Below are 21,827 nucleotides of genomic sequence, written 5' to 3' on the forward strand. Positions count from 1 at the left end.
ACAGTTTTTTACACAATCAACCTGAACCAGGAGGTCGGATTTTAAAAACCTGCATGGTGCTGTACGTGTTATCAATACCATCTCACGTCTCACTGCCAACCATAACTTGTGCTTAGGTGGTAGTTAAGGGAAAACACAAGATGCATTTTTAGATATCCTCCACCTAATCAAAATCTCATCTTTTTGTCACTATACTACTGTCTAGTAGAAGAATCTATGTTGTCAGTCGCCTCTCCAAAGCCATGAACAAATTTAACTGCAAGCAAAATTAACTCTACAGCTACAGGTTAAACCGTCCTGCTCCAGCAAGTATAATTCTTGTAAGTACTATTGAGATTCTCCATTCAATATTAGGAAAGAGATACTACTCAGAGTATGTCTTCCTAAACCAAATTTCTAACCAGAAACATTTTGCAACCCTAAAAGTATATTTAATTTTTGATTTAGTTTGGAAAGAAAGGTATCATACATTTCCCAGACCATTTTCCCACAGCCAAAAGAGTATATCTATGGTTTAAAGAAAGGAACAAGCAAAGTTAAGTGAATTCGTTTCTTTTCTTTCTTCCCCTACTCACAATATCTGCTCTGTCTGTAGCACATGTCCAAGGTCAAGTATTTGGGACCTTTATTTAGCTGGAAATGATTCCTCCTCTTGAGTGGGTGTTGCAGCCAGCTCAAATGTCCTCTTACTGTCAAACACACACTAACAGTCCTGAACTGAGCCAAAAACTTGCACTCAGTACTAGCTAAATATGCCTCTTTTTTTAAGTTTAAAGGAAAATCTGAATATTTTTTTCACACCAAAAAAAAATAACATTTAAGTTCAACAACTGCAAACTTTAAGTAATATTTTTTGTATACTTGGAACAGGTGGGATTTTACAGCAGAAAATATTGCTATCAAATTAGGACAGAAAAACCACAGAGGAAAAAAACAATATAAATACCTGGATTTTTGGGGTATGCATTCAGGTTCCTTTTCTTTTGCACCGAGCCTCGGACAATTCAGTTGGCAATTGCCAACCCTGGCTGCCAGCAACTTCCTTTTCTAACAGCAGTCAGCTGCCCAGCTCTGAGAATAGCACCTGCCTGTGTCTTTAGAGGAGTAGCAGCATTCTGAGTTCTCAGAGAGCCCCTCATTAGCTTAACCAGCTAATTAAATTGGCTATTAATGACACTTAACAGTTATCATCTGTTTTTCTAAAGTTACTTATGTGAAAAAGTATCTAGGTGCTGATTAAATAAATTCTAAATATATTCTGCTGCTAAGTTCTAAATAGATAAGTTCTAAATACTAGTAGACAATAGATACTAATAAATTCTAAATATTAAATAAATTCTAAATACTAAAAATAAAATGCATTAGAAAGGGGAAATAAATAAAAATAGAAAGGGAAAGGATTGGGTCTATGTCAGTAGTCAGAAATTGTGGATTTTACTCACTTTAGCCTAACGCAGCCAGACAGACCTGGCTTCTGTTGCCTTTGCCTGGGCAATGCCCAGTACAAATACAATTATTTTGCAGCAAGTTTTTCCTTATATTCTCTGGTTTTTCCCAAAGCTGCATTCTTATTTCTAAAATGGCATTCTCTGGACTTGCAGGGATGAGGTGAGTGGGCAACAAATTCTTTTCTCTAGACAGAAAAACATCTTTGGATGGATCACAAGCCATGTTTGCTAAGGCCTAAGAAGCAATGGAATGAGAATTTCAGATGTACTTACCCTACCTGGAGGCACTGGTAAAGTCATCCCTGCTATCCCATCACCAACAAGCACTTCCAAATAATCCAGCACAGCAATCTTTGGGATTACCAACTGCCTGCACTCTGGTGCTGCTCTTTGCCTTGCATCTGCCCTGGAGGACAACTCTGTTATCCTGGGCTACTGGGAACTCTTCAGCCCACCTCCTGGGACCCACCTGGAATGTTTCTCTGTGTAGAAAGCTTGGGTTCATTCACTAAGATTTTCTCAGACAAAACGATTCAGGATATCATAGAATCAGAGGGACCTTAAAGTTCCAAAACCCCAAAAGGAGGGGAGATATCCAGAAGACAGACTTGGGTTTTTGGGGGTATGTACGAGAACTAAGTAAGGATAAGGAGCTGTTTCCACACGGGGAACTGCTTCTGGCAGCACTCAAACCACAACTTGCTTCCCACTCCTTCTCTCAGCATTGTCAGGATGGAGAAGCAATGCACCTGAACCACAGCAAAAGGTGAGCAACCTGCTTCCAAATAAAACAAAAGGGAAAAATGTGTGTAACAGCCTTCTGAGGAAACTGCTTTCACAAGATGGTGAGGTTTTTGAGGAGCCATTCAGGACACAAACCTTTTGATTCCAAGTACCAGCCACCGATAACCACCATTTTTACATCTGCTATAAAGGGCCTGTATTTACACAAAGCCCAAGCCAGACCAGACTTCCAGTATTTTACGCACAATACATGTGGGTTTTGAGCTACATATGAAGTGAAAACATCAAACCTTACACACAAAGCTCAGTGAGTTTGCTTTTGCTAGACTGGGGAACGAAATGCTGTTTTCTACATAAGACAATTGCATTTAGTGAAAGATGTGGAGTCCCCATCACCCTCCCAGCCAGTGGCAGCCAATGGCAATATGGGATGGGGAATTTAGAGAATGCCTCCTAAAGCTGAAGAATTATTTCATTTCACCTGTGTGAGGTATGGAAAAAAAAGTCTTTAATAGTAGTCTATTATTTTTTATAATTTTTTATCAAATAAAGAACCCATAATCTTGGTTTAAAACATCTTTCCTGAAGATGAATAGCAATAATGAACATATTTAGGATAAGCCTGATGCATGCAAGAGAAGAGAGCTACTGGAAGGGTATTTGCTTCAACTCAAGCTCCCAACCCACCAAAATGCCAGAAAGAAAAAAGTTAGCAGTTGATAGAAATTTTATTTAACAAAAAGATCTGTTATCCAACATTTAATGGTATCAAACTCAAAAAAAAAAAAATGACACCGCACTTTCTGTAAGAACTCCATTAAAAACCAATACAAAATGTTTTCATCCAACTGAAACACCAGCTTTTAGAAAGAGCATCTCAGGAAGCTTACATCCCACATGTACAGACCAAGGAAAGCAAGAAACTAGACACAAAGCATGTAATGGAAACACAGCTCCCTTCCCACTCCTCTTTGACAGTGTCTCGCTAATACGTATTTGTGCACGTCACATGTGGTGTACTGAGGGGGATCACACGGCCTCCCAAAAAACGCGTGTCCAGGGTATTTAGCGCTGAGCGGCTCTGCTCCGCTTATCGAGCTAACGGGTGACTGTCTCAAGAGCTCACGAAATCTAAACAACACTCTCAGGGCTGACTTTGTGTTGAGGGATAGGCCAGAACGTTTGCACACACAAACAGATGGGCCTGTTTCTTGATTCTGTCACTGTCTGTCTGTTTGTTTGCCACTGCAGACTGCTCTGCTGCTTAAGCTCTAAGCACTTACTCCCTAGTCTAGCAATTCCCAAAATAGGAGACAGAAGCCCAACACAAAATCAACTGTATCCAGTATTTATGACAGCACTTGGACCTGTAATACTAATATTTAATGTCTAACAAAACTATAAATAGGATTGCAACTGGAAAGGTTTTGGAATCGCTGATGGGAACACCGGCCAGCAAGAGACAAGGTTACTAATTCAATACAATACAGATGGAAGAAAACTTTTATTCCGTGAGGTAAAAACCCAACACATACACAGTATTGATCCTAGGCCTGTTCAATATAATTCACAGCTTGTGGAAATTTTGCAATGGCACAGCCATCGTTTGCACATTCTGCAATTTGCAAATCAGATTTTCTGCTGGCAAATATCCGTGTGAGTTTGTTCAGTTACTGGAAAGAGTGCTCACGCCTTCTGAAAGGAACTGGGATCAACAGCTAACAACTTTTACACGTTATTTTCACAGGGAATATTTTGGTTCTGCACAAATATTTCTGATACAGAAGGTTTTTTAAAAACTCTTTTAAAAGCACTTGGTAAGTTTTCTCTCTACCATCCATCCAAGTGACCATGTGTTGTTCAATGAGAACTCCTGATCTTTAGCACAAAAACAGATCACTTGGATCATGACACCACGTATGGCAGTACACTCTTTACCTGTTTATACATCCTACCTTGAGGCACTTAACACTTTCTTCAGATATACCTAACAATTCCAACCAAAAATCTCTTCCTATTTTAACAGCCTACTCACACCCCAGCACAGGCAGACCCAGGCTATCCTTCCAGAACCATGCTTGCCAAAACCCCTTCCAGTACATGTGTTCAAACAGTAGGTCAGCTCAGGGCTCTTCTTTTTTTCCTATCTTTACAGTTCATCGTGTTCCTCTTTGGCCTCCTGATCTTTCAGCTTGAATTCTTCAGCAGTAACTTTACCATTTCCATCCCGGTCTTGATTGGTGAACATATTTTTAACAATCTTCTCAAAATCAAAACCAGGAGCTAGTTTTCCTTTGCCAGACTCGACTTGAGCTTGGATGTACTCCGAAAACTAAGCAGAGGGAAAGGAGAAGAAAACAGCTCACAATTAAATGGACATTTAAAACTGAAGAGTATTTGCAAAAGTAGCATCTACTGGTCATCAACTATCCAGCACTTTACTATTTTATTAGATGTACGTAGAAGTAAGCTCTCACTACCCTATAAAGTTTACTACCTAAATTGGACTAATTGGGACAGATGTAGGAGGTTAAATCACTCCAGAGGGGATAGTTTCACAGGTCGATATATGAAGCTCACGCTATAAAACAGACACCCGCCTGCATTTCACAAGAAGCAACACACAAGAGAAGAAGAATGAAACACAGAAATGAGACTTTAAACATCAGGATACCATGAGATTTGTTAAAGTAGCTTCAGGCATTACGCCTTCCACTTGACTCCTGTGTGGGGAAGGTTGTAAGGTTGATTTTCCCCAAAGATCTTTCTCCTGATACGTATGATGAAGCTATTAAAGGTGATTATACAACATCTGACTGAAGTCATACTGCTGCCTTTCCAAAACCAGAAAGTCCACAGTCAAACACAACTTTTCCAGTTACTGTTCTCTCTGCTGCTACTTGTTACGTGAGCTTCAGCAATGAGAGCTATTGCTGACATTCATTTACAGCTTTTAAGCCAAGCATCCTCTCAGATCTCCTTGGCTTCTCCTTTTCCTCCCTACTAGGTGACCAGAGGGATGTGGATAGCAAAAGCCACATCCTACCTCATTCTCTAAACCAGTAAAAGCTCTTTTTTTCTCTGCAAGAACAGAAGTGGAGGTCAACACAAGAGAGATGATGGAGATGGAAGTAAAACAAAGAGGTGGAAGACAGTGCTAGAGAAAGGGAAAACAAGATTTTGATTATACCCCATTAGCTTGTTAAAATCCTGAAAGGCATCTCATGCTGTTCCACAGGGCCACAACCTGCCTCTTGATCACTGCAGGCAGCTCTGCTCCAGAGAGGAAAGACACAAAATAGAATGACAGAGAGAGGTGACAAAGAAGACTTTAGGAAGAGAATTTAAAAAAATGGAACTCCTAAGTTAAAAGGCAGAGAAAAACCTCACAGAGGTTGATATTAACAGAGATGTTGTGGCAAAGGCAAACAGCCCTCAATTAGGGTACCCAGTGACAAGCACACAATTCACCCATGGAAGGAGCAGCCACAGGCATTTCCAGGCTCCAGAAGAGCAGTAGACTCAGTTCCTGGATATACTGCTGCAGGCTCAGATTTGACTCAGGAATTCACAACAAACTGCCCATTAATGGACACTGAGAAGGCTGATACAGTGAAGGATTTTTGGATACCAACTCTGCCTCTTACAATTGTGTCCTCAGGATCTACTGCTGACCACAATAATAAATGTTCTTAAGTAGTATGGCCATTCTTTTTTTTTTTTTTTTTTCTTCTGGTTCTATTTCTAAGGTAAAATAACCATGTTTTAACTGACATGCTGCCTTCCTTTAACTTGACAACACCATGTCAGAAGAAGAGGAGAAAAGGAGAAGAGGAGAAAAGGAGAGACCCCTTCTTCAACATCTGCTTTGATGGTGGTAAGAGAAAACATCTTGATGACAGTGGTAGGAGAAAACCACAGCAGGTGTTTTCATTATTTCAGCTTACCTCCTCCAAAAGAACCTCTCCATCATGATTCTGGTCTATTTCTTCAAAAAGATTAGGAGAGACTTCCCCATTCCATACAAACATGTACCCTTCAGGCAAGCCAGACACCAGTTCCAGCAGTTCAATGTCGAAAACTAATACAGCACTACCAGGCACTTCTCCTTCTGTCACAAAAAAAACCAACAAACATGGCTATTTATCCTCACTTACATTAAAGGGCATATTTCCTTTTAATCTATAATTACATTTATCTTCTCACTCCAACAGGCACTTCTCTACTGTGATCCTAAGCCCATCAAATCTTCCTGCAGAGGTGATCAAAACATAAAGAAAGCTTTCATAATAAAACTGCACCAATTTTTTTACTTATAAAACTAAAATGTGGGAATAAATCAATTTTCCTTTATCTACACAGTGTACTCCTGTGAGATTCAACAGGGTTGCAACAGCTTGGGATGTTACCTCAATGAAACCACAGAAGGAGTTTAATTTATCCTTGAAAAAGAAAAGCCAAGGTCACCTCTAATCTTCTGTTTGCAAGAGACTGCAAACAAGCAATCTCTCAGAGAGGCAGGTATATACAAAAACCCTCATGCAATGTTTCAGATCATGCTTAAGAAATGTAACTTGAACAATGGTAAATACCTATGACAGGTATTTAACACAGTAGACTTCTTATGTTATGAAGAAATTTCAATTTATTACATATAACTACGCACTTCTATATAATAGATCAAATCATTTACAAAATACTGTATATTTAATACTTTTAATTTTTCATGGAAGTGCATGAAATGCACTTAGTGGAAATGCATTCTTACCTCTTAACACAAATAATTCTCCATTAAGTGTGGCACATGATGCTTTACAGCCTTTATAAACTACAAACTGTTGTGCAGCTATTCAAAGAACAGAGGAACTAAATGTTTCCATACACGTCAGAATTTGTTGATCTTCGTGACCTTCTCTTAAGAGTCCTTTCCCTCAAGTCTTTTAACTTAAAAGACCAGTAACAACAACACATGCTGGGACATGAAAGTTCTTGCCATTTCTGCATTGTTCCTTTTATTACTGCTGTCCCTGTCATTAAAAATTGACAAGCCTCAATGCTCTAAAGCTTCCTTAAAATGTACTGGTGTTGGGGTTTCAACAGCACCAATACACTGTTTCACATCCTACATTCAGTTCCCGTAGTTTCTGAATTTTGAGTTTTCTTTGAATTTCCTAACATATCCGTGCTGACCAGCCCCCTTCAGTTTTGTTTCAGAATAACAAGCCGCATGTCCAAATGTGAGCACCCAACTCCCTGCCATGGAGAACAGTGTTTGCATCCCTCTGCAACACCAGACTGCCTGGAGCTTTCTGTTCTGACAAAGCAACATTACTGGGGGGCACGTGTTGCCTTTTGTACTGTGATGGTCTTTCTATCGGCCACAGCAACAGCATGGATTCAAATGCAACACAGACAGTATGTTTATTCCATTGGGGAATGGGATGGGGGGTGGGGGGGGAGTGTCTAAAATAATGAAATGGAAAATCTCTCCAAAAAATCCCATTCAAGCAGCTAAGACACACTCACCTTAGAACCTAGTACATAGGAAGTAACAAAACATGCATAGTTGTGTTTCATTTACTCAAGGGATGCTAAGTGGGTGTGCACTTACCAACCCCATCTTCTCCATAACCAAGATGAGGTGGAATAACAACTGTTCGTCGTTCCCCAACGCACATGTCTTGAAGGCCCATGTCCATCCCCACCACTACCTGTCCAGACCCAAGAACTATGTTGTAAGTCTTGCCAAGGCTGTGTCTAGAGAGGAAGGAAAGAAAAATTAAAAAACACCCTCAACATGCAGAATTTCCGTTGTCCAAAATTACCACAAAAACTTCTAATTAGTGTCCTTTCACTGCCAAAAATTAACCTCACGTCAAATGCTCTGTTTTACCAAGAAGTTACCTGAAGTTTTTCTCAAATTACAGCCAGCATAAAACAGACACATCCCTTCTGCTGACACATCCTCTGGCACTAAAATTATAGGCTTCTTTAATGAAATCCAATTAGAATCATTAATTGTGCAATTTATACCCCCAAGGTGTTTTATCTTGAAGCACAGGTTTTTGCCTTTTACATATTATTAACTACTGCAGCTGGACTTTTTGGCAGATATAAAAATTCCAGATGTATATTTGACCCATATCCATCACTCCTATATGGGGATCTGGGTGCATTCCCATGGGTCAACCACCCCTTTAAATGACATCAGTCACTGTAATGTAGTATTTACTTAACCAAAACAGCCTGGAAGTATAATACTACTGCTGCTATTTACACGTATTAAATTTTGAATTATGCCCTGCTGCACGTGGCTCATTTCTAAAGTTAGAAATCATCACGAGTTGAAAGTGTGCAGCATTAAGACTTTATTCTGTTGTCTCTTTTCTTTGGTTATTTGGCTTGGCTGTGTCTCTTCAGGACATGCTTGTACAACACAGGATCATTTGGAAAGCAAACAATTCAGTGGCTACGAGGTCAGCCTCAAAATTAGGAGCACATGACTCATGATCTTTGATACTCTATAAACTGCTTTGAATAAGACAGTCTCAATATCCCTTGGTTCCTGCTACAAAGTGGGAATTCAGCCTTCCTGACATATAAAAGATGTTTTGAATCCAAACACATTTCTTTCCTACAGCACTGCATCACGTGCTCCAACCTAAGGCAGCTCTGCAAACTATTGTGTACGCTGTGAAACCCATGAGCTGCTTCCTGTGGTAATTATAACCTGGTTAAAAATAGTTTTTCCCAACTTCCCTTCCAAAAAATAAAATATCATTCGGATGACTTGTGCTATCCAAAAGACGAAGGTGAGGGGGAAAAAAAAAGCTAGCAGAAGCATTCTTGTAGCTGCAGCAAACAATGTGACAGGCTCACTTTAGTTCTACAGGAGACAGACTGGAGCAATCTCTTGCTTCCCTCATAAACCCACTGTCAACAGGCAGGAGGAAGAGGAACAAGACCATAACAAGCAGCCCGACCAGACCTCTCTCAGGAGCACTGAACCAGCATCAAGTGAAAATCCTACCCAAAAATCTGAATAAACCAGGACAGTTCATTCATAACAAGCCCTGTGTTGTCCTGGCATGACCAGCCCAGACACCTGAATTAGCCCATTTAAACAGAATGCCATGCAGGCAAACTGTTTCATCACTCCACACACACTGTTTATGTTCTTCTCCAACACACTCCTACGTCCTTTTTTGTTCCCAGTTCTCTCATTATGCTATGACAGACTGCCTTTTTCTTCTCCTCCTCCTCCCATATATCTTAGGCAGGCAGACATAAAAAGAAAATACATTCTACGTAAATACTCCGTCTTTATTCTTAAAAAGTCTTTACTCCCTGACAGATTGCTTTGCAGGCAATCCATTCTGCTTTCACAGCTGCTGGGAGTATTTTTCTTACCAGGTCATTCAAATACTTACGTCGAGTCCAGCAAAGTACCGTCCAGGAGCGAAGCGTTGTAGTGATATTTCAGGTAATCTCCCTTCTTACTCAGTACGGTGCAGTTGGAAGGTCTGTATTTAACAGTAATGCCGACGGAATCCGAAGGGTTGTGGAAGTCAACCACGTGGATGTCAAAGATCAGCACTGCAGACCCTGGAATCTTTCCTAAATAGGAAGCAGATTAGGTCAATGGAGGAAGAAGGGGTACTCAAACAGGCTTATGATGACCAGGTACTGCATCCTGTAAGGAAACGTATTCCCACTGCGTCTGCTACTGAGTCACTCTGCTCTTCTCACTCAGAATTAAAGGATGCAACAGATGCAAGCTGCACCCAGTGTAGGGAAGAGAACCAGTGGGAAAGCACTAAACACGTGCTCCAAAGTTCAACAGTGAAGGGAAAAATTATCATAATTCTGAAATCAAAAATTATGCAGAAATGAAGCAGTAATCAACATATTTCCTGTGACCATCCTAAATAACTCATCTGTGTTTGACGTACTAATTCAGTATTGATCATCAAAATTCTCAAAGGACTTCTGACTTCCCATGCTTCAAAGAATGTCACTCTATCTGAAAAGTTACATTTCCTTAAAATGTCCTGATAGCAGGCAACTTCTTCCCTGCCTCCCCAGGATTATGTGTAATTGCACTACCAGAACTGACAGATACATCCAGACCCAGGAATGGGGTTTGTTGGTAAAGGAGTTAATTCCCAAATCAACACCACATAATCTGCAGTCCCAGAAGAAAGACTTTTCTTCTAAGTCACTTAACCAAATAACATCCCAGAAGCCACCTTTTGAAACCCCAGCCATAGCACTGTGATTAGCTAGAAGGGTTATCATATTCAACCTCTCACAGCAATCCTTTTAGGTACTCATGAGTTTTCCCAAAAGAATGCTAATTGCATGTTATACATACACAGATACTTCATTGTTACATGCACCCACCATTTACAGAGGCGGCTTAGAAGTTCCACAAAACCTGTGGCTGTGGAAGGAATGGGGAAAAAAATAGGACAAACTCCTTCAGGATACAGAGCTTAAGACACACAGGCCGGAAGATCTCACAGTGCAGAGCTCCTGGCACCCAAGTACCAGTCTGCCTGAGACACTAATTATCCAAACAAATTCCAGCCAGCAAGTACCAGTCTGCCTGAAACACCAATTACCCAAATGAGTTCAGGCTACCAATTACATGTCAGATTGTTCTGTATTCTTACTGTCCTACCTATTGAGCTAATTAAAATAATTCTGCACATTCTGGGTGTGGTCTTGTCAGTTTTATGCCCACAGAATAACAAACTAATTCACAAACTTTTAAAATGCCAGAAAAATGAAAATAGAAACAGATGGACTAAACAATAAAGAAAACCTCATTAACTATGGAAGACTTGAACGCAAACTCAAGCTCACCTCTTCCTTCTTCTCCATATCCAAGATGAGGGGGGATTATTATTCTTCTTTTTTCACCAGTGCACACACCCAGCAAACCTTCATCCATTCCAGCAATGACATAACCCTTCCCAACATAGGTGTCATACGTATGGTTTCGTGAATAACTACGGAAAATATTTGCATTTTAGCAGTGTGTACTCAAGAAAACACGGAATCTTGCAATAGCTCTGCAACACAGTTCTTGAAACAGTTAAGGTCTAACACACGGTCATTAACCAGCAACAGAGAGGAACAAAGCAATCACCATGTTCCATGAATCCAGGCCACCAGGTTTCATCAGTCAGTGACACGTGTCGCTTATCGCCCAGTAGTGGGACCCTAGCCAGTGAACAGCTAGCAAATTTGCAAATTCATTTTTATTATATCTTGAAAGAAAAATCACGTTTATTTATGTATTCTAGACTAGAGCAGAAAGCAGGTTTTGACAAGAAACTGAAAAAAAAAATTAGTTTTCTCCTTTAAAAGTTCCTCTGCCCTGATACTACTTTAATAAGTACTTATCAACTAGATAAGTTTCATTTTCATGAGACACCCTTCAAACTACCTCATTTCACAACCACAGCTATGTAGTTCAACTACTACAAGGAGCAGGCGGGACAAATAGATTCTTCTGGGATGCACAACATTAAAATGAGTCACTAAAACAAAGGAGTATCAACACTAACCCTCCTTTCCAAACCAAGTCAACCACTTATATGTAGGTTGAAGGACCTGCTTCAACACCTGATGATACACTAAAACGAGGCTACAACAACAATTGATGTTTATTACAAGGACATGACTGTCTTCTGCCTTTCTTCAAGGTGTGTTATATGAAAGCACAGCCCAACAAAGAAAAGGTAGAAAAGTTTCAATTAATCTTTACAAGGCAGCTCTGAGAAAGAACAAGACTAGTACAGGACCAGACTCTGATGTAATTCAGAGGTTTATACAACTGCTCTAAGTCCAGAAGACAGCCCTGACTGAGCTGCCCAGGGGCAGTTCTGCAGCTGAATATTTCAGTGCAAAAAAGTAAAGGAAAATATTATTAGAGCTCTCAACCCCAGCCATTCACAGTGCTTTTGGCACATTCCCTCTACTAGCAACAAATTTTCTCCTGGATAACTAACTCCAGGGTTTCCAGTAAGTATTGTTAGCAGCTCTGTTTCTTCATCTTTCAATCCTGCAGGAGGTCAGGATACGACGCTCTAATGAATGCACCCTCTAACAATCGTCAGCACTCCAGAATGATGTAGAGGTTGCTGTCTACAAAGCACTTATTACTATTTATTGACAGCAACCCTAATATCAGTAATACAGCTTTTTTCAAAATCTGTTTAATTACTACAGACAATACTCATTTACATCTCAAAAAAGAAAGATTCTGGGTAGGTGCACTGTTGACAAGATTTAAGTTCTTAACTTACAAGCTTTCATAAGCTGCAAATCAAGGTACTGTTTTAGTGCTAAACATTTTTGTAGTTGTTGTACTGTTACAGTACTAAACATTTTTCAATGAGTTTATTTCATAAAACATTTACATTGGCTCATTTTCATCTCCTTTTAGCTACTTCTGCCAGCTGTTCTGAAAGCTGGAGTGGGATGGTAAAGCACTGCCCAATTAAGAGTAACAAAAGTGAGAGAAAGCTACAAGGGTATTATTCATCATGTGATTCTGTACACAAGGCTCATGTGCCCAGAGAGCTTTGAATTTACTGTGAAAGTAATCCCTCTTCCTTTATCACAGAAGAATTCTACAGTTCTGTAATTCAGTCTTGAAAGACAACAGCCTTCAAAATCCAAAGAGTTTTCCAGTATAAATACAATTAACCTCAAAGTAGTCACTAGCACACTGACTCACAATTCTCAGGACATAAAATTGGTATCATATTTATTTTCTCTCTATCCAGTGGTATAAACTCTGTAGGGCCAAGAGTCTTCAGGCTTACATGCCTAAAGCACCCGTGGCTTCACCAGGTGGGTCACCGCCCCTAGATGGCGTCTGTGACACTGTCATAGTACAAAAGAGCTCTTTTCCCTCCCACAGGGAAAAGCTTTCTAAGAGTTTTTTAAGACGACTCCAAGTCCATTCAAAACATTCAAAAAGGAAGGAAAAGCAAAGAATTGTATTTGGGTATATTACGGACAAGACAGAGGAGTCCAAACTGAAAATGCAATCTGCAGAGCTGAATGGTTTGGTTACCTGGAATCAAACAACGTGCCATCCAAAAGTGTGCCGTTGTAATGGTATCGGAGAAAGTCTCCTGTCTGGCTTCTCCGCTCACAAGACTCAGGCACAACCTGGTTCTCAATAACGATACCATCTTTGGGGTTATGGAGATCTAGCAAAACCACATCAAAGACGAGGGAAGCTTGGCCAGGGATCTCCTTACCTACAAAAGTGTTAGAGCAGAAAAACCAGTAAGAAACAGCAGGTGTTCTGGTAGAAGCTTAAACATTTTTGTTGAAGAAAAGTAGCCTACTGCCAAATATCAAACACCTCCTCTCCTAAAATAAATTAGAATCATAGAGTATCCTGAGTTGGAAGGGACCCACCAAGACCATCAAAGTCCAACTCCTGGCCCTGCACAGAACACCCCAAGAATCACACCATGTGGCTGAGAGCATTGTTCAAATGCTTCTTGGACTCTGGCAGGCTTGGTGCTGTGACCACTGCCCTGGGATGTCTGTTCCAGTGCCCAGCCATGCTCTGGGTGAGGAACCTCTTCCTAATATCCAACCTAAACCTTCCCTGACACAGCTTCATGCCATTCCCTCAGGTCCTGTCACTGGTCACCACAGAGAAGAGATCAGTGTCTGCCCCTCCTCTTCCCCTCATAAGGAAGTTGTAGACTGCAATGAGATCTCTCCTCAGTCTCCTCTTCTCCAGGCTGAACAGACCAAGTGCCCTCAGCTGCTCCTCATATGGCTCCCCTCAAGGCCCTTCACCATCTTCATTGCCCCCCAGGAAACAGTTGGCCCTCCTGGCTGCCAGGGCACATTATTCCATTTGCTCATATTTGTGCATATTCAATTTGCCACCAACCAGGACTCCCAGGTCCCTTTCTGCTCTCTAGCATCTTGTTCCCTAGTCTGTCTGGACATCCAGGGCTGCCCCATCCCAGACGCAGAATCCAGTTTAACTTCACACGACTGGTGATTGCCCAGCCCTCTAATTTGTCTAGATCTCTCTGCAAATTTGCTTCCAGTCAGTCATTCTTTGTTTCAGTAGGTTTTTCACTCAGTTCTCCAACTCAATAATTTCACTTTGCTTGTACTGTGATGGCACTGCCTCACTGAGAACAGCTGCCTCTTCAGCAACCCCTGTCTTAGTCAATACACACCAGCTCCATCCGAGCTGCATGGTTTAGTCTATCGGTATTCTCAACACACCTCATGGAACTGCATAAAATAACCATTAGAATACAAATCTGGTACATCCGCTCCTCCCATCCTGTTAATATCAAAACAGGAGACCACATGGTGGAAGTTGAAGAAGGACAAATTGAGTGTCTCAGTGAAAAATTACCTTCCCATCAATGAACAAATTACAGTGTGGGTTGCTTTGATCGAGAACTACTGAGTTAAAGATCTCAGCAAAATTTTGAAACATAACTTCACAAAGACTTGTTATCTATGGACGTGGCTTTCACAGTTAATGGTAATGAAGCCATGGAAGGGGTATGAAACCTTGTACACCACAGACATATCCTTAAACATCAGAGCAGAGAAAAAATACAAGGAAGAGTCACAGACTATCCTTAACTGTCCCCTCATTTAAAATGGGGACCTCTATGTATGATCTGCAGGCTGCTTAGTCTCACAAAACAATTAATTCATCTTGTAGTTATCACTAGGGCATTGGTTGCAAAAAAAAACCCCAAAACTGGAATTAAAAATACTTTTTCTTTTCCCCAAAGCTTTTATGCTTTCTGTGGCAGTCATTGAAAGAACTATGCAGTCACCTGTCTCCAAGTTTTTGGCTCCACTAGATATTAATCACAGATTATATTCCCCAACTGAAATAGAATCTCATCATATAAATACTACAATTATACAAACAATATGTCTGTTCAGCAATGTACTGTTTAATTTTTTTAAAAATCTTGTACTTTCCAACCAATCCAATCCTGTACATAACACATTTTGAACTTTCCATCACTTTGTTCGGAACTGGGTAATAATGCTGCCCATAAATTCAAAATATAGAAAGCCAAGTTTGTTTTAAAATATGGTTGACTTGGATTGAGGAAAAAAAAAGGAATAACTAAAGGAATAACTTTTACCATCTCCGTCTTCTCCATAGGCCAGGAAAGGTGGTATTGTGATAATGCGCTTCTCTCCTACACACATTCCCAAGAGACCCTGGTCCATACCAGGAATCAGCCATCCAATTCCCACATAGGTATCATAAGTTCGCATCCGATTATGGCTAAAAATGAGATTAAAAAGAAAAACAAACCCACAACCAAATGTCAGACAGCCACAAGAAACGAACGATCTCAATCTTTAAATCCACATACATCCCCATACTGTGCACAACTTGCTATTCCAAAAGCATCAGCCCTTCATTTAGCAAGGGCTGGCTGGGTAGAGTTTTCCAGAGAGCTTAGCTATGTCAGGAACCTAACAGGGGCTTTGAAAAGTCACTCACAAATACAGTGGTGGCTGAGCTCTAATGAAATATACACACTGTCTGCTTAAAATCTCAGTATGAAGGTGTTGTTAGTTTGATTCCATTACAAACTCTGCTTAGTTTAAAAAATCTGTATCTAACCTGAATAGCTATGCTGCAGTGGTTTTAATTGACTGCCATAAAGAGCAATATAAATACAGGGAATGGACTTTAAAATAATAATAATAATAAAAGCATCTGTGTTGGTAATGCCCATTCAGAAATAACGTACAGTTTTATTGGTTTGAGTCAGTACTGCTATCCTATAATCCCTGAATAAATCACTAACACACACATGATGCTAGCTTTCATTTCCTGTGTTTCTGGGCAATCAGCATTAATTGTTACACCGGTGAAAGGGGAGCAAATGATGGTGAGATACCTATCAAGATACACAAACACACACAACGCAGCTGCGTACCTTGAATCAAACAGGGTCCCGTCTAAGAACGTTCCATTGTAGTGGTACCGCACAAAGTCAGACACCTGGACTGTCCGAGGACACCTCTCAGGTTTGAAATAAGTCTGAATCTGCACTTCATCCTCTGAGTTCCAAAGATCTATCAGGAGCACATCGAAATGGAGCACAGCATTGGGGGGTATCACACCAGCTGCAAAAGCAACAAAACAACACAGCCAGTTTTGTTTCCCTTTTCATGCAGGGCATCAGTGAAAAGGAACCAAACCATGCATACCCTAAAAAGAATGATTAATGCACAATTTTTATGATTTTAACTCCCTGGGCTCTTGCCACTGTTGCAGATATTTAAGGGGGGAAATCTGGCAAGGTGAACTGTTATCAAAGCTGTCAGGCAAACTCATCTTGAGTTAGCATTTGTTGCCTCTCTGAGGCTGTAGAACAAAGCTGCTCTTGGCACTGACAAAAACTTGTGCAGCTCTGCAATGCCAAACCACAGTAAGTATTTAACAGCGAGGTAGATATAAATAAATAGTGAACTTTCAGAGCAAGGTTCATTTGCTAAAGGTCCTCTACAGTCAACAAGCAGCTCTTCCTTCAGCATGCAGAGGGTGTCTGGAGAAATTAGCTAGGCTGCAGGCTTAACAAACCCCTCTGAAGAACAGGGGAGAGAACCTCTCCAAAATTCAGTACTTGCAATTTCTACCCTCCTCCCCTGTGACTCCATTTTCTCTCTCTCCTCCTGCATCACTTACACAACCAGCTATTCATTCACTGGCCCGGGGCCGTACTTACGGACGCCTTCGCTTCCGTAGGCAAGCTTAGGGGGGATTTTCACAAACCGCCGCTCATTCACGCACATGCCAACCAGAGCTTTGTCCATCCCAGCAATAAGCTGACCTTTGCCCACAAACACGTTGAATGTGGATCCCCTGTCATAGCTGAAGGGGGAAAAAGCAGGCAAAAGAGTTAGCGGTTCATTTACCCCCCATTCGACTTTTTTTTTTTTTTTTTTTTTGAGGGAGAGAGTTTAACTCTACCTTGGTCTCCCTCTTGGCACTGTTAGCATAATTTCATCACAAGACAGCTGCTAAGAAAAGAGGTAAATCAAAGTGTTCCAGAGACTTCAACCCAGTTCTGCTTCTGTTCACTGCTCATTGTCTACCTGAAACACATTCCAGCAGTGTGCAATGTGTACTGCAGGCACCCGAAGCCCATAACTACAAACAGCTAATTTACACACTAACACACTATAAGCAGCACTGGAAAATTAAGGAAGAAAACGAAAACTTAAACGCTATAACAAGATATGAAAGGATGACTGCTCCCACAGCACAATCTCACCATATTGATTTTGGTGAGTAACATTACAGAAATACTGCACGAGACTGAGAAGCTTTACCATGTGGGACATCACAGTTGGGGAATCTCTGTAGGAGAAAACGAAAGGAAAAATACGCCTTTTCGAGTCATAGCTGTGAGGTTTGCCAACTGGTTATTCATTTATTTTCTCCTCCACATTCACAGCTCTCATTAAAGTATAGAGAAACGTTTTAAACAGCACGTTTGCCAGATCCAGAAACAAGAGAGCCAGCTAAATGATTGTCCCCTGTGATAATACATAAACATTCGAAAGGTAAAAGAAATTATGTTTAAATGATTTACAGTTTTCCAGAGGGGATGGAGAACAGAAGTGTTACCACGGAAGAACACTAATATCAGCTGAAGTGATTAGTTTGACCACCTTAAATCAGCACAAGGACCCCCCTTTGCCATGCCTGAATTACTGCTATTATTTAGTTCTTTGAAGAAATGTATAAACATATAGCAGGAAGCATTTCAAAGGTTTCATGTCTATTTTTAAGATTTTACTGCTTCCATTTGCTCAAATTCCTTTGATAATTTTAAGGATTTCTTTTTTTCTTCTTTTTTAGATAAAAATCAGACCTGGCTGGGGGGGGAGTTGAAAAATAAATAAAAAAAAAAAGCTTCTGCCTCTTTGCCTGCTAAAATATTTTGGAAAGCAGCCAGTAGCTAGATATTGCTAGGGAAATGATGTCAAACTTTCCTTCCAAGACTGTACACATCACTTCCACAACACACTGAGCCTCTTAACAGTCCCAGACCCTCGAATCTCAACTATTTTACTGAGCAATCTCTCTGTGTGCTCCACCTTTTTCTTCTGCATTCTGGCAAACATTTCCCCTAAAATAGACAACCCTCTATACTGAGCAGTGACTTTCGGTTCCACAAATATTCCTACTCCCAGGAAAGGATGGGAAATATTTAAATTAGCTCCTGACAAATTCTATTACACAGAAAAAAAACATAATTCCGATGTTAAGACTAGTTACGTAACAGGTTGCAAGAAATGGTATTTTGTAGCAATTAACAAAGTTTGGCAATGCATCTGGGATGATCTTAGAACAGGAGAGCTTTTTTTAAATAAAAATAAATGTACAATTAAGAAAACATTGATGCTAAGCAGAGAACTGAACAAAGTAGTGATCAGACCATGCAGCTTTGGAGGACTGACTTTGCAGATTCCTTAAAACTAAGCAAAATTCACTTCCATTAGTAGAATTTACCAAATTAATAGCAGATGACTAGGCAATTCAATTCAAACTTTAAAGTGCAAATTATTTTATGGCCATGGAAATAAAAATGCAAATGCTGGTGCAAAAGAAAAATAATAAACAGGCACATTAGTTCATTTATGTGACACAGTCATGATTAGTAAGGCTTTGTCAACATCCTTTTAACACGAAGAGCATATTACTACCTTCTGTTTGGAAATACAGAAAACTAATTTCAAAACTCAAGAATATTTTCAACAGCTGAAGAACAAAATAAAACTGCCCTTAGTTCGATAACTAGAGTATTTTCTAGACTGTATAGCAGTGTTTGATTAAACTGATGCTGGTAAGCATATTTACAAATTTTTAAAAAAGGAAACAAACAAACAGGAAAAAAAAGGTAGGAAAACGGGCTTTCTAATACGCTAACTTTTTTTTAAATTGACTGAATCTCCTTAACTTGTCTGCAAGGAATAGAAAAAATTTTACAACAAACACTCCAAAATATTTCTTCCATTAACCAACAGAACATAAAATTGTCCTCCTTTTCCACTGTCTTAACATGATAAACCACTGCCATCACTCTTAAAAAAGATCATAGTTAGTGAATAATGAAAAGTGTACATCAACATGAGTTGCCACTGAGAAAAAAAACCCTGTGCTGAACAAACCTGATGTTTTCACCCTTTTGAAATGAAGGTGGACATAAAATATTCAAGTTAGACTAGACTATCATCATTACTACTTATTTACTGATATTTAGAGGACCCAAAGAGATAATTACTGTACAGTTCTGCACGGTCTGTTACTGCCCCAAATAATTCAGAACCAAATGACGTGGGATTTAGAACTAAAATGAGAGCCAGCACCTGGGTAGCCCCTCCAGGTGCTCTGCCTCAATGCACAAGTTTGCTGGTACAACTCAGGGTGTAAGTAAGCCTCAGTATGTATCTGCAGCAATCAGAAACACACTTCTGAACACGTGGCCCGTTTTCCAATTGTCACATATTTGTAAAATGAGCCATGAGGATGCTTCCTTTGTGTGTCCTCACATCTGCAGCTAAGATTTATTTTCCAAGCCTGTCAGTTGCCAATGAATTCACTGTCCTTGATGTGCCTTTTCACTGCAATTGCACCCACACCAGCTGAACCACCAGCTACCACATCCCACATTTTATGCAGAGAAGTGCTGGTGAAATGGCACTACTGGCATACTACATACAGTCAGCTCCAGAGGAAGAGCTGAGCTTACTTTGAAGGATAGTTATTTCCCTAAGGCTGTTGATTTTCCTTGAAGCACAAGGCAGATTACCAGGATTACTGAAAATACATTTTGCTTTATCTTTCTGAATAACACTTTGATCAGTGGCAATGAATGAAGCAAGAAAAAACAAATAAGCTGTCAGCAGCATCAGCATCCTTCACAATCTCCTGATCCCACTATTTAGGCTTCCCGATGCTAAAACAACAGCAGGAAAGCGGCCAGGCATTTCACTATACATAGGTCACATTTACTCAAGGGAAACTCATCCAAAAAATTCTATGTAAGTACAGCCTGTTAATTCTTACGTTTCTGGCAAGGATAATGATTCAGAAACAGTTGAATTGGAGTAGGTTTAAGCCTGGAGAAGACATAGTACATGTACAGAAAGAAATGGGCAGGAAATCACTAAATACTGTGAGAGACTTCGATACCACATACGCTCCTGTTTACCAGGCTAAGGCTAACAGAATAACCTTATAGTCTTCTCTCCTGGAGCAGAAAGCTCCCACTCAATGCCTCGGAGAAGCAGCTGAAAAAACGTCGTGGGGATCCATAAGGGCAAACTGCTGCGAACCGGACCCAGCCACGGCAGCGGGCTTGCCCCCCAGTCCCCAGCAGTCACACCCTAACCCTTCGCCGCTTCACGTCTCAAAGACATCTCCCCATGGTGGTCGGCACGTCCCGCGTCCCCGATGTACAACACTGCCCATCCTGCCGCTGACCGGAAAAAAAAAAAAAAAAGGGCCCACGGGGCAGAGCTGGGAAAAAGCAGCGGGACCTGAACGGAACCTTCAACCGCAGCCTCCGCCCAGAGCCACAATCTCTGCACATCCGCAAGAAACACGCTCGTGGGAACAGGACCACTCTTTCTCCCCCCTCCCCTCCCCTCCCGAGAAGCGCACCCTCCCACCAACCAAGCCCCTCAGACCTGGAGTCGAAGCGGGTGCCGTCGGGGAAGGAGCCGAGGTAGTGGTAGCGCACGAAGTCGCCGGGGCGCACGGCCCGCGGGCAGCTCTCGGGCACGAAGCGCCGCTCGACGCCGAGCTCGGTGCCGCCCGGAGGGCTCTCGGCGGCGGGCACCGGCGGCGCCTGGCACGCCGCCCAGCTCTCCAGCAGCGCCGGCAGCAGCAGCAGCAGCGACCCGCAGCCGGGGCCCCGCCGCCGGGCCGCCGGCCCCGCCATGGAGCGCAGCGAGCGGGGCAGCCGCGGCGCGCACCGGGCGGCGAGGGGAGGGAGAGGGGATGGAGGGAAGGGAGGCAGACGGGTAAAGGAGGGGAAAAAAGGGCAGGGAGGGACGGAAGGGAAACTGCCCGCCCCGGCCCGCCCGCTCCTCCTCCTCCTCCTCCCGCCGCTCGCAAACTTGCAAACGTGGATGAAGCGCTCCCACCGGGACGGGGGGAGGAGCGGCCTGGGCGCCGGCTCCCCCTGCCCGGCGCGGCGCTGCGCAGTTCGGAGCGCGGCCGGAGCAGCCCCCGCACCGCCCGCCCCGCCGCCGCCCCGCTCCCCTCCCCTCCCCTCCCCTCCCCTGCCCTGCCCTGTCCTGCCCTGCCCTGCCCTCCCCTCCCCGGGCTGGCGGTGCGACGTGGCGCTGCCCCCCTCCCCCGGCGCTCCCTCGCTCCCGGGTGTGGCACGGGACACGAGCGGACCCCGAAAGCCCCCGCCGAAAGTTTCCCGCAGATTCCCCGCGGCTCTCGGAAGCGGTGCTGGACGCCCTGGGAGGGACTGAAGGCACGGCGATTGACCCCCACCCCGCATCACGGCTTTTTGTCACTCTGCTTGCACACGTAGTCCGTGCACGACTTCGAGTATTGCA

General features: G+C 42.0%; 1 protein-coding gene across 2 annotated transcripts; it reads right to left on the minus strand.

Moving 5' to 3' along the window:
* Nucleotides 1-2,901: 2,901 nt before the first annotated feature.
* FKBP9 (FKBP prolyl isomerase 9) lies at nt 2,902-21,242 on the minus strand. 2 transcript variants are annotated; one of them, XR_003572162.1, is made up of 11 exons: nt 20,943-21,242; nt 16,970-17,115; nt 16,178-16,367; nt 15,368-15,513; nt 13,285-13,474; nt 11,061-11,206; nt 9,623-9,809; nt 7,804-7,949; nt 6,140-6,303; nt 5,383-5,465; nt 4,450-4,524 (listed from the first exon to the last, which is right to left on the minus strand). XR_003572162.1 is itself a non-coding variant. In XM_027892273.1 (10 exons), exons 1-10 carry the CDS (start codon nt 21,194-21,196, stop codon nt 4,342-4,344), a joined length of 1,752 nt encoding a protein of 583 aa, XP_027748074.1. In that variant the 5' UTR covers nt 21,197-21,242; the 3' UTR covers nt 2,902-4,341. The 2 variants fall into 2 exon arrangements, 1 of the variants encoding a protein (XP_027748074.1); XM_027892273.1 differs by lacking the exon at nt 5,383-5,465 and having other exon boundaries at nt 2,902-4,524.
* Between the last annotated feature and the right edge of the window lie 585 nt (nt 21,243-21,827).

This window comes from Empidonax traillii, unplaced genomic scaffold, assembly GCF_003031625.1.
Source record: "Empidonax traillii isolate 1590-97213 ecotype Southwest subspecies unplaced genomic scaffold, ASM303162v1 scaffold14:size4059594, whole genome shotgun sequence".
In the NCBI taxonomy this organism is placed as follows: Eukaryota; Metazoa; Chordata; class Aves; order Passeriformes; family Tyrannidae; genus Empidonax; species Empidonax traillii.

What these genes read in the sequence shown, in the direction of transcription:
- FKBP9 (XM_027892273.1), bottom strand. Translation starts at nt 21,196, where the DNA reads ATGGCGGGGCCGGCGGCCCGGCGGCGGGGCCCCGGCTGCGGGTCGCTG. An exon ending in GGCACCCGCTTCGACTCCAG is followed by an intron (nt 17,116 to 20,942) that starts GTCTGAGGGGCT and finishes TTCCCCCTTCAG; the next exon opens with CTATGACAGGGGATCCACAT. An exon ending in GGGACCCTGTTTGATTCAAG is followed by an intron (nt 15,514 to 16,177) that starts GTACGCAGCTGC and finishes TCTCATTTTTAG; the next exon opens with CCATAATCGGATGCGAACTT.